Source organism: Microcaecilia unicolor, chromosome 3 (genome assembly GCF_901765095.1).
Source record: "Microcaecilia unicolor chromosome 3, aMicUni1.1, whole genome shotgun sequence".
In the NCBI taxonomy this organism is placed as follows: Eukaryota; Metazoa; Chordata; class Amphibia; order Gymnophiona; family Siphonopidae; genus Microcaecilia; species Microcaecilia unicolor.
This window is the reverse complement of record NC_044033.1, coordinates 251,576,302-251,588,658: the sequence shown is the minus strand read 5'-3', so window position 1 is coordinate 251,588,658 and position 12,357 is coordinate 251,576,302. Positions and strand designations below refer to the sequence as shown.

The following is a 12,357-nucleotide window of genomic DNA, read 5'->3' as shown; positions in this document are numbered from 1 at the left end:
CATTGCATTACTATAGCTATTGCTAGAGATGGTGTACAGAGTTTGTTTCATTGCCAGCCATGTACCTTGCTGCCCTTACGGAAACTAGGAGGGGCTAGAAGTACAGGAGGGAGCAAGGTGAGACCGTTCATCTCTACTGTTTTCTCTCTCCTTAGGTGGACTATAAAAGCATTTATGCTGTCACAGCTGCGGAGGCACCCGAGCCTGGGAACCCTGGGATGTGCTGGAACAACAGCCGAAAGGAAGATCGCCCACTCCAGGCAAGGGACAGGAGCACTCACTGCTGGGAGACTAGTCACCTCGCTGGTTGCACAGGGCAGGTGGGACACTGGTCTGGGGGGCTGCCCCAAGCAGATGGATGCTCGGCCATGCTGGGGGCAGAGACAGGGCTGGCCGCAGCGTGGGCAGTGATGCTGGCTCTCTAGCTGGAAAGGCATGGCAGAGAGCTGAAGCATCTGATATCTCAAACCCAGGGCTCGGGTGCTTCCTAGGGATTGTTTAATGTGTTGTTTCAATAAAGCTGTGGCCATTTATTCCCAAACATATCTCATGCTTGGTCTGTGAGTGCGCTAGGGGTAAAAGCGAGGGCAGGAGCAAGAGGGCATGCAGCCTGCCTATGTTATGCAATTAACTATCCAGATTTCATCCCTCCCTCTCTTGTAGTCTGGGAACGTCCCATCAATTAAAGCCTCTCTCTGCTGTACTAAATTCACCCAATTCAAGTTATCAACTTTTTGTTCCCCCTTCTTTCCACAGCACAATTCCTTGCTCTGGTGATAAGGGGAAAACCCCCTTGTTCCACTCAAGTCAGCTCTGGTAATATCAATCCACATCTTCCTGGCTTGACACCAACTTCTCTTTTTTTTCACATGCAAGCAGCAGCAGGGGGAGAAAAACATGTTAAAAAGCACAGGATGTGTTTCGCCTGACATCACCAGACCGATAACAGGCTGGTCAGCATTTGATTGGATCTTTCCTAAGGACACAGCCTTGGATTTGTTCTCTCTGGACACGCTGCAGTAAGCAAGTGTTTGAAACGTAAAAGCAGGGATAGGGGTTAAGCACATAGCGTAAGAGAACACTTGTGGGTCACACAGAAACGTTTATCTCCAGAGAACACCTTGTTTGACCCCATACCTTAGCGTTGGAGGTGAAGAAAGACTTAGCGAAGATGTGACAGGGAAGGTGGGAAGTGAGGATGCGAGGTGGGGTCAGAGTCTCTATTTGTTTCATTCCGATTGTGCTTTCATACCAAGGACACCTCGTGTAATTTGGGACTGTTTTGATCTTGGCTTTGGCCACGTCCCCATTGCTGCAGATAAGACTCAGGATCTCTATCATCCAAGTAGTGCCTGCAAGGACAAATTTTCGAGTTGAATAAGCAATAAGAAAAATCCAGTGTGAGAGATGCTGGGCACTCTACCTGCCATCTTGGGACATGGGCAAACACGTTACAGGGAGTCCCCCCCCTCCCCCTGGATCTCCAACTTCAAGAGTCCAGAGCCTCAGTCCTCAAACCCAAGGTCAGCACCATTCAATGGTTATTCTAGGCTAATACCATTCACATCTATTTATTTGTGACATTTATATCCCACATTATCCCAAACAAGTTTGAGTTCAATGTGGCTTACAATAAACAGTATAGAATAGATAACAAAAAAAATGCATAAGAAAGTAATTTGTTGTAAGAATCCAATTTTACAATACAATATTTATTTTATTTGTTACATTTGTACCCCACATTTTCCCACCTATTTGCAGGCTCAATGTGGTGCCGTGAAGGCGATCACCAACTCCGGTACAGAACAAATACAAGGTGATGTTATAGTCGGATAAGGTTCATATGTTACAATCGCATTGGGAATTGCAGAGAAGAGTTATATAGAGGGGCATAATCGAATGGCGCCGTCCAAATCGATGGGCAGCCATCTTCGGGGCCAGCTCAGCGCCGGCCAAATCACTTGCCGGGGTTGGATGAGATGGCCGACTTCAATTTTCATCCATAATGGAAACCGGAGGCGTCCATCTCAAATCCGGCGAAATGTAAGGCATTTGGGCGTGGGAGGAGCCAGCATTTCTAGTGCACTGGCCCCCCTGACATGCCAGGACACCAACTGGGCACCCTAGGGGGCACTTAAAAAAATTAATTAAAAAAACAAAATTAGCTTCCAGGTGCATAGCACCCTTCCCTTGTGTGCTGAGCCCCCCAAATCCCCCCAAAACCCCACAACTCTACACTATTACCATAGTCCTAAGGGGTGAAGAGGGGCACCTACATGTGGGTACAGTGGGTTTTGGGGGGCTCCCATTTACCAGCACAAGTGTAACAGGTGGGAGGGGGGATGGACCTGGGTCCACCTGCCTCAAGTGCACTGCACCCACTACAAACTGCTCCAGGGACCTGCATATTGCTGTCAGAGAGCTGGGTATGACATTTGAGGCTGGCATACAGGCTGGCAAAAAATGTCTGATTTTTTTTTGTGTGTGTGTGGGAGGGGGGTGGTGACCACTGGGGGAGTAAGGGGAGGTGATCCCCGCTTCCCTCCGGCGGTTATCTGGTCAGTTGGGGCACTTTTTTGGGACTTGAACCTAAAAAAAAAGGGTCTAAATAAAATGGACCAAATTCTCCTGCCAGCTTTCTTTTTTCCATTATCGGGCGAAGCCAGCCATCTCAACGCACGCCCCCGTCCCGCCTAGGCTACCATGCCGACATGCCCCCTTTCAACTTTCACCGGCCCCGCGATGGAACGCAGTTGAAGCTGCCCAAAATCGGCTTTCGATTATGCCAATTTGGCCAGATTCAGGAGATCGCCGCCCATCTCCCGATTTGTGTCAGAAGATGGGCGGCGATCACTTTCGAAAATAAGCCTGATAGTGTTCATTACGAGCTTTGGTTTTGTTGTGTTGCAGGGTTCAGGCACTTAGGTTGGGTCGGTAGGGTATGCCTTTCCGAACAGGTAGGTCTTTAGTAATTTCCAGAAGTTAAAGTGGTAGTACGTTGTTTTCACAGCTTTTGGTAATGCATTCCATAATTGTGTGCTTATGTAGGAGAAGCTGGATGCATAAGTTGACTTGTATTTGAGTCCTTTACAGCTTGGGTAGTGGCAGTGGTGTAGGAAGGGCGGGGCGGTGGAGGCGGTCTGCCCTGGGTGCACGGTGCTGGAGGGTGAGAGCAGCCGCGCGCCTGTCGGCTCCGCTGGTTCCCTGCTCCATCTGCCCCGAAACAGGTTACTTCCTGTTCCGGGGCAGAGGGAGCAGGGAGCCAGTGGAGCCGACAGGCGCGCGGCTGCTCTCTGCACCTTCCAGCAGCCAAGAATGCACCCGGGGGGGCTTGATGCACCGGGGAGGGGGTGTCATTGCGCCTGGGGGGGGTCTTGATGCGCCGGGGAGGGGGGGTGTCATTGCTCTGGGGGGGTGTCGTGCTGCACCCTGGGGGGACGGACGCCACTCCACCCGGGAGGGGGGTGTGCGCAGCTGTGATCCGCCCCAGGTGGCAGCCGACCTAGGATCGCCACTGCATAGTGGAGATTTAAGTATGTTCGTGTTGATTGTGTTTCTAGTTGGTAGGTCTATGAGGTGGGTCATGTATCCCGGTGCTTCGCCATAGATAATTTTATGGACCAGTGTGTAGATTTTGAAAGCAATACGTTCTTTGATTGGGAGCCAGTGCAATTTTTCTCGGAGGGGTTTGGCGCTTTCGAATTGTGTTTTTCCGAATATGTATGGCTGCTGTGTTTTGAGCCGCCTGAAGTTTTTTTATGAGTTGCTCTTTGCATCCCGCATAAATTCCATAGCAGTAGTAAGCGTGGCTTAGTACCATAGATTGTATCAGGTTGTGAAATGTTTCTCTCGGGAAGAATGGTTTCACGCGTTTGAGTTTCCACCATTGGAGCCGACTCTGTGGGTGCTGTGGGTGCTTGAGCACCCCCAATATTGAGAAAAATTCCTTGTTTGTGTTCAAGGAGGGGTCATTTCCATTGGGCTTAGCACCCCCAATAATTTTGAAAAGTTGGCTCCTATGGTTTCCACATTGAGTGAAACATCTTCTTGGTTGTAGAGTTCACTTGGCTCTCGAGAGTAAGGTTACGGTCAATTGTAACCCCAAGCATTTTCAGGCTATCTGAGATAGGGAGGGTGTAATCTGGGGTGTTTAAATTTGTGGGTTTGTTCGTATTGTATTGGGATGAGAGGATGAGGCAGTGTGTTTTTTCTGTGTTGAGTTTTAGTTAGAATGCGTTTGCCCATGAGTTCATGGTATTCAAGCTGAGCTTGATTTCGCTGGTGATTTCTGTCAGGTCATGTTTGAAAGGAATGTATATTGTAACATCGTCTGCATAGATTAATGGGTTGAGGTCTTGGGTGGATAAGGACTTTGCTAGTGGGGTCATCATTAGGTTGAAGAGGATCGGGGATAGTGGTGATCCTTGAGGTACTCCGCAGTCTGCTTTCCATGGTGATGATATGTTTGAGTTTGATTTCACTTGGTATGTTCTGGTGGTTAGGAAACCCTTGATCCAGCTAAGTATATTTCCACCAATCCCGAAGTAGTCTAGGAGTCTTAATAGTATATTATGGTTTACCATATCGAATGCACTAGATATGTCGAATTGGAGGAGAAGTATGCTTTTACCTGTTGCTATTTCCTGCTTGAATTTGGCCAGGAGAGTAGTTAGTACTGTTTCGGTGCTGTGGAGGGGGCGAAATCCGGATTGTGATTCATGTAATATTGAGAATTTGTTTATGTAATCAGTAATTTGTTTGGTTACCATACTTTCCTTCAGTTTGACTGCTAATGGGATGGATGCTACTGGACGGTAATTGGTGAGGTCATTTGTAATTTCCTTGGTATCTTTTGGTATAGGGGTGAGTAGGATGTTACCATTTTCCTTTGGGAAGAGTCCTTGTTGGAGCATGAAGTTTAGGTAGAATGTGAGGACTGTTATGAAGTGGTCGGGGCGGATTTTAAGAGGTAGCTGGGGCAGGCGTCCAGTTTGCAGTGGGTGTTGGAGAACCTATGGATCGCATGGGTAATTGTTTCAGCCAAGAGGGAAGCGAAGTTTGACCAGGTTTGGTCAGCTGGGTATTCTCCTGAGGTGGGGTCCAGACTATCGATGAAGGTTTCAATATTAGTAGTGTTCTGAGGAAGTGTGTTACGTAGTTTTGCAATTTTTTCATTGAAGTACTTGGCAAGTTTGTCAGCCGTTGGGATGTCTGTGTTGGTTGTGGTGACCGAGGTAGTGTCTAGTAGTTTGTGTACGAGTTGGTATAGTTTCTTCGTGTCTTTGTGATCTGGTCCAATTTTAGTTTTATAATATGACCTTTTGGTCTGTCTTATTGCGTATTTGTACTTTCTTTGTATTTGTTTCCAAGCATTGAGTGTGTGACCATCTTTTATTTTTGTCCATGCTCGTTCAAGCTTCCTGGTTTGTATTTTTAGTTATTTCAGTTCATCGTTGAACCATGGTATTGAGTTATGTCTTCGTGATGTTCTTGTTCGTAAGGGTGCTATTTCATCTAGTATGTTTCTGCATCTTTTGTCCCATTCGGATAGGTAGTGTATGGAGTCCGTATGTGCTGTCCACTAGTTATTGTATATCTGTTGCCAAAATGTTTTCGGGTCTATTTTGCCTCTTGTGCTGGGATAGCTATGGATGTTTAACATTGAGAAAATCTATTATGAATGAGAAATTGTACATGAAGCAAAGAGAAAGTTAATGGTAAATAGAGTAATAACCAATTCAGGTAATAATTAATTATTTGAGATATGGTTGTTCTTTGTGAGGGTTTGTTTGAATAGGAACGATTTGAGGATTTTGCGGAATCTAGTATATTCCTGTATATTTCTTATTTTGGGTGGTAAGGAGTTCCACCATTTGGTTCCCAGGTAAGTGAAGTCTGCAGAGTGGACAGATTTGTAGATCACTTTTTTGCAATTTGGGAGGTGTAGTCTGAGATAGTTTCTTGCCTCATATTTAGTGTTTCTTTGAGGTAAGTTTATTAATGGTATCATATAGTCTGGAGCTGTGCCATTTAGGATTTGAAAGATGAAGGTACATAATTTGAAGGTGATTCTTGCTTTGATGGGAAGCCTGTGTAATTTGATTAATAAAGGGGAGGCACTTTCAAAACGAGAGATTTTATATATGAACCTGGCTGCAGTGTTCTGAGCTGTTTGGAGTTTTTTCAACAGGTACTCCTTACAACTTGCATATATGGTGAGTAGGATGTTACCATTTTCCATAAAAACAATGCAAGACCTAACTATCTTCCGAAAACTATTGAAGACTGACCTATTTAAGAAGGCATACCACAATGATTAATCCTAAATACCAAATAACCAGACTGTACATGAACTAGACAAAACCGAACTCTTTATACTTGACTGATAACCTCGCTGCTATTAATGAAAGTTACGCAACACGCATTATCACTTATCTCCCATGTCAGAAATGGACTTTCAATGTTGATTTTCTAACTAATGTTTAATGTACTCTATTACTAAGGAATCTCTATACAATTCCACTTTGTATTCTGTTTTATTATGTCTACACCTTAATGCAATACCATGTGTAATTCTCTAACCGGAATGGCAATCGCCATTATGGCATAATGTAAGCCACATTGAGCCTGCAAACTGGTGGGAAAATGTGGGATACAAATGCTACAAATAAATAAATAAAATAAATAAATTACAATAATCAAATTGGGATAATGTTAATGATTGTACCAATAGTCTGAATGTTTCTGATGAGAAATAGGGATTGATCCTTTTTAGTTTCCAAAGAGGCCTGAAAGATTTTGTGATTACTATCAAATTGAGAGGTGGGGAAAAGCTGTTTAAGGAGGCTACAGTAGGGTCTGGGAAGCTGAGAAAGAAAAGATCCATGAGGCAGGGGGAAAGGAAAAGGCGTCTGCCATTACAGAGGCTGATGGTCAACAGAAATTAGGGGCGTGCAGCCAGAAAATGTTTGTCATGCCATTTCTGGGAATGTTTGCTCTTTCTGGGGGTGGAGGGGGAGCTCGTTATGTCATCATGGGAGCAATGTCTTTAACAGCACATGACTCACTAAAAGTGTGCTTTATTTGAGAACACAGGGACTGAAATTTCACCCATCCGTGCCCATCCCCAATGGAACCTAACCCATACCCAACCGTACCCACAAAGATCAATTCCATCCCCACTCATCTCCACAATTAATCTCCTCCATCCCTACCCATAATACCCTGCAGGAGTCAACGCTATTATTTACTTGCTCGCAGCCCTATATTTCCTCTCAACCTCAACAATTTGCAAATTTCACCCTCCTTACCCCTCCTCTCCTCGTACCTGACTTGGGATAAGTGACATTATAGATGTCGTCATCCAGCACTTGGAATTCATTCTCAACAAAATGGAGATTCTCCTCTGAGAAAATCATGTGTTTGGCGAACTTGACCCCTTTATAGTTGAAGAACTCCATAGGTTTGGATCTGAAATACAAAGACGTAATCAAACACCAGCAAGTTCCAAGGTCAAACAATTATCTAGATTGATTGTCAGCTGGAGAAGAAAGTTGGTGGGTCAAAGCTGACCCAACATCGTGATTATATCTCACCTTGCATTACCCAAGCTGGAAAGGATGTAAGCATGGCTCTATTCAGGCGTCAAGCTTTCCATTCATCAGTGCGCAAAACTGGAATGCACTTCCAAGAGCCATAACCAGTCTGAGTGACTACCTTCTCTTTTGCAAGGCACTAAAAACGCATCTGTTTGCACAAATATTTTCTACAAGATGTAGGACTATAACCCCTGCAAGCATGCAAACATGGATTCTGGTTGGACCCATTCTTTTGTACCGTTCTATGTAAAGTGTCTTTTCGTTCTTGCACTTTTGCTCCTCATTTCTAATTTGTCTCTGATATCACCCAGAGATCTCTCTCTCTCTCTGGTTTTGTAAGCCACATTGAGCCTGCATGTTTGTGGGGATAATGTGGGGTATAAATACATTGATAAATAAATAAATAAAGTGTTGTAAATGGATTCCTCCAAATTACTCCTAAATATAATGAGTTCAGACAACGGTCCATTGAGGTTGTAGTTTCAAAAAAAAAGGGCTAAGGGGTAAGGTGGTAGTGGGTTCATTATAAAATTGGGATCATCAGTTTTTCAGTTCTATATTGTATGGTGCCTTGCTCACTATTTTCTTTTTGTTTATTATCATGTACTAGATTGATAACTCTGTCTAGACTTGCTGTACAGCTGTTCCTTGTGTGGCCATTTTGATCCCGAATAAAACCGTTAAAACATATGTCCTTACCTCATATCAAGGATGTGAAGAAATGTTATTTTACAAACACAACAGAGGGTAGGGTACCTAGAGACAACATCCAGCAAAAGTGATGACAAAAAGGACACTGAAAGGATTTAAGGTTGCTTGGTGCAGACATGTGGAGGGGCATAATCGAACACCCATCTCCATGGGCGTATATGTCCGAAAACGGGTATGTGAAGAGGTGGGACAGACCATATTTAAAAAAAAAAAATGGGCGTCCATCTTTCGCTTCGAAAATACGGTTTGTACGGACCAAAATGCCATAGATTTAGTTGTTTCTGAGCTAGGCGTTTGTTTTTTTTAGCGATAATGGAAACTAAAAAACCCCAGCTCAGAAACGTCCTAATCCAAGCCATTTGGTCATGGGAGGGGCCAGGATTCGTAGTACACTCGCCCCCCTGACATGCCAGGACACCAACTGGACACCCTAGAGGTCAGTGCGGTGGACTTCAGAACACGCTCCCACATGCATAGCTCCCTTACCACGGGTGCTGAGCACCCAACCCCCCTCCCCCAAAACCCACTACCCACAAATGTACAACACTACCATAGATCTTAGGGGTGAAGGGGCACCTACATGTGGGTACAGTGGGTTTTGGAGGCCTCCCATTTACCAGCACAAGTGTTATAGGTAGGAGGGATGGGCCTGGGTCCGCCTGCCTGAAGTGCATTGCGGTACCCACTAAAAGTGCTCCAGGGACCGGCATACATGCAGGCCTCTAGGACTTGTTGCTGCTGTATAACCTTGGCACAGCAGTTGACACCTGAAGACTAATGTCTCCGAAAACGTCCTTTATTGGAATAAGCACGTTTACTCACAGTTAACTGCAGATCAGAGGTTGTGCCCCACTGGCAAAGAGTCTCCCTGGTAATGAGATTAGCAGTAGGTCAGAGCTGGCAGAATGCTGTACAATGCCCTCTTTCAGCAACATTCAAGGTAAGAACTAAGTTCTCTAACGTGGCTAACACATGAAAGGGATCTAAAACTGGCTTACAAAAATGGCCACTACTACCTCATGGACTACCGGAAACAAAACAGGGCACACTTTGACCCAGTAAGCAGGGGGAAAAGCACCATGGGAGTAGAGCCTACCAACTACCAACATCGTGAGCATTTAACACAAGCTAGTGGAATCACGGAGCCCAATACCCTACACCCACCACAATGCATTGTTGATGTGAGTCTGCAGTGCGCATAACAGAAAAGGTGTCCCACTCACCTGAGAGCCATATCAGAATCAGGGAAAGCCTTTCACAGGATAGAACACATTCTGCTGTCATGGAGGTGGGTACGGCATTTGAGGCTGGCATAGAGGCTGGAAAAAAAGTTTTTAAAGTGGGTTTTTTTTTGGTGGGAGGGGGTTAGTGACCACTGGGGAGATCCCCGATTCCCTCCGGTGGTCATGTGGTCAGTTGGGGCACTTTTTTGGGACTTGGACCTGAAAAAAAAGGGTCCAAATAAAGCGGACCAAATTCTCGTCAAAAACGCCCTTCTTGTTTCGATTATCAGCTAAAGACGCCCATCTCTCCTTGGCCGATAACCACGCCCTAGTCCAACCTTCGCCACGCCTCCGACACGCCCCCGCCAACTTTGTTCGTTCCTGCGACGGAGTGCAGTTGAAGATGACCAAAATCTGCTTTCGATTATACCGATTTGTTTTCCCACGGGAGAAAGACGCCTATCTCCCGATTTAGGTCGAAATATGGGCGCCTTTCACTTTCGATTATGAGGCGGATAGGGTGGGAAGGATGATGTATATTTATGTTGTGATTTTACATATATTGCGTATGTTTTACCTACCTAGGATATAGGATAGTGCAGGGTATAAATTTTAAATAAATAAATTAAAGAGAAAGAAGTAGAGAATGAGGCAGCCCTGTGGTGACCTGGTAAGCACAACTGCCTGGTTCAAGAGCTGCTAACCTTGGACATCCCCAGTGCCCCTCTGCATTCTGTGTTACCCATAACTGCAAATCTTTCTCCATTAAATACATAAGTCTGAGAGGTCACGTGACGCGATGCACGGAAGAAGACGCTGAAGCCAATTCCTACGAGCTCCCTGGCGATCCCCAGCGTCAATACAAGCGGCGAAACGCAAAGAAACTAAAATCTACCCCGCAGTGGATTTGAACATACCCACGGAGAGCAGAGAGGCAATTCAGACGGAAATGACGGCAAGGACGGCCCAAAAAGAGAAGATAAGAGGGAAGCTGGCAGAAGAAAAAATGGCGGCGCCCTCGAGTCCTGCAGGTCCCTCAGTATCGTCAGCCTGGGTCATGGAGATTACCACAGAAATGACAGTGGTACTGGAGGAGCTCCTGGAATGACATTTGTCACCGATCGATCATAAGTTAGGCTGCATGCAAGCACAGTTGGAAGAGCTCTCAAAAGAGTGCGGGGCCTTTCAGGTGCGCACGGCAGAGGTGGAAGATCGAGTACAAGCAGTGGAGGGCTTACAAACCACAATGCAGAAAAACTTAGCAGTGCTAGAAGACAAAATGAAGGACCTGGAAAATAGGTCCCGTAGGAACAACCTGCGATTAGTGGGACTCCCAGAGCAAATACCTGACAACAACTTAGTGGGGTTCCTGGAACGCTAGCTATCAAAAGAAGTGCAACTGCCGGAGGGTGGCGGCTCGCTGAGAGTGGAGCAGGCACATAGACTGGGGCAAAAACAATTATCACAAACCAAACCGAGAGTGGTAATAATGAGGATCTTAAATTATATGCACAAGCAGGCAATAGTGCAAGCCACGAGAGGGGGTAAAAAGCTACAATATGAAAACCAGCGGATTATGTGTTTTCAAGACTACTCAGCGAGAGTGGCGGCTCAGCGCAAGGCTTTTTCCCCCATCTGCACCAAGCTCTATGTGCTCAAGATAAAGTTTGCCCTCATGTATCCGGCGAAGCTGAGGATCACGCACAACGGAGAATCCCACACTTATACAGCGGTGGAGGAGGCCCAGGAGTTTCTGCAGTGTCTAGAACAGCCAAGGGGGGAGGTATGAAAGACCAGACAAGATGGCCGCCATAACCAAAAGGTTGAAGTGTCAGCCAAGAAAAGACAGAGGGGAGAAAGAAGTAACGCCTATAGATGTTTGTTAAATCGTTCAGAGAAATAAGCGGACTCTCCCCCCTATGTGGACTACAAACTGTGGGACCCTGATGAGGATGCCAAGATTTGCAGAGGGAAAAGACTGTGGTAAATGTGAAATGTTTGGTAGCAATCTCAAGGGGGGAGGGGATAATATATATAAAGGGTTGGTGGAGATAGACTTGGGACTTTGGAATATAGGGGAGGGGAAGGGAAAGAAGCAAGGAGGGATGGAGAGGGGGAAGAATATGGGGGTCTGGTAAATCTAGGTAAAGATTGGGGTAACCAGGGGGGCATTAGACGTGACTGCTCCAAGGGTGGGAGCTGGAAGACGGGGGCTGGGGAAAGGGGTAAGGTAGGGGTTGGGGAGAAGGGGGGGTCTCAGAAGCTGGTGAACTTGACAAAAGGGAATATAGATGGGAAAGAGGTGCGAGGGTGTGAAATTAAGGGTGGAGGATGGAGGCTGGGACATCCCCCCCCCCCCCCCCCACAACATATAGAAGATACCATACTTACAAAGTGATCAAATCTGAAAATTGGAAATGGTGCACATGGTGACGTGGAATGTGGGTGGGATTAACTCACCCATTAAAAGATTGAAAATATTACAACAACTACATAGACATAAGGTAGATTTGATAGCCATGCTACAAGAGACTCATTTAAGCACAATGGAACACGCGAAATTGAAGACCTGGTGGGTAGGAGAGTGTCTGGCAGCGTCATCCCAGGGAGGGGGGAAAAGGGAGGAGTAGCCATCTTGTTTAAAAAGGGAATAGTGGAGACAGTGAAGATCATAGAAGGGGATCCAGAGGGCCGTTATATACTGGTGCAGGTGACAATAAATCGAAGGACAGTGTATCTTTGCAATATCTATGCACCCAATCAGTACGACAGGAAATTTTACCGGTCCTTGGCTCAATTACTAATAGCAAAAGAATATGCTCCTT

The 12,357-nt window shown here is 45.8% G+C and overlaps 2 protein-coding genes across 3 annotated transcripts in view; one reads left to right on the top strand and one right to left on the bottom strand.

Annotated features, from left to right (window-relative positions):
* LOC115466521 (sulfotransferase family cytosolic 2B member 1-like) overlaps window positions 1-12,357 on the top strand; it is a 1,032,539-nt gene that overhangs the window by 822,768 nt on the left and 197,414 nt on the right. The gene's annotated exons all lie outside the window — the stretch shown is intronic.
* LOC115466512 (sulfotransferase family cytosolic 2B member 1-like) overlaps window positions 1-12,357 on the bottom strand; it is a 42,271-nt gene that overhangs the window by 20,721 nt on the left and 9,193 nt on the right. For both annotated transcript variants that reach the window (XM_030197792.1, XM_030197793.1), the window contains exons 2-3: window positions 7,328-7,470; window positions 1,138-1,352 (exon numbers count right to left, since the gene is read on the bottom strand). In XM_030197792.1, coding sequence (XP_030053652.1) covers window positions 1,138-1,352; window positions 7,328-7,470 — 358 coding nt within the window. The remainder of the gene's footprint in view (window positions 1-1,137; window positions 1,353-7,327; window positions 7,471-12,357) is intronic.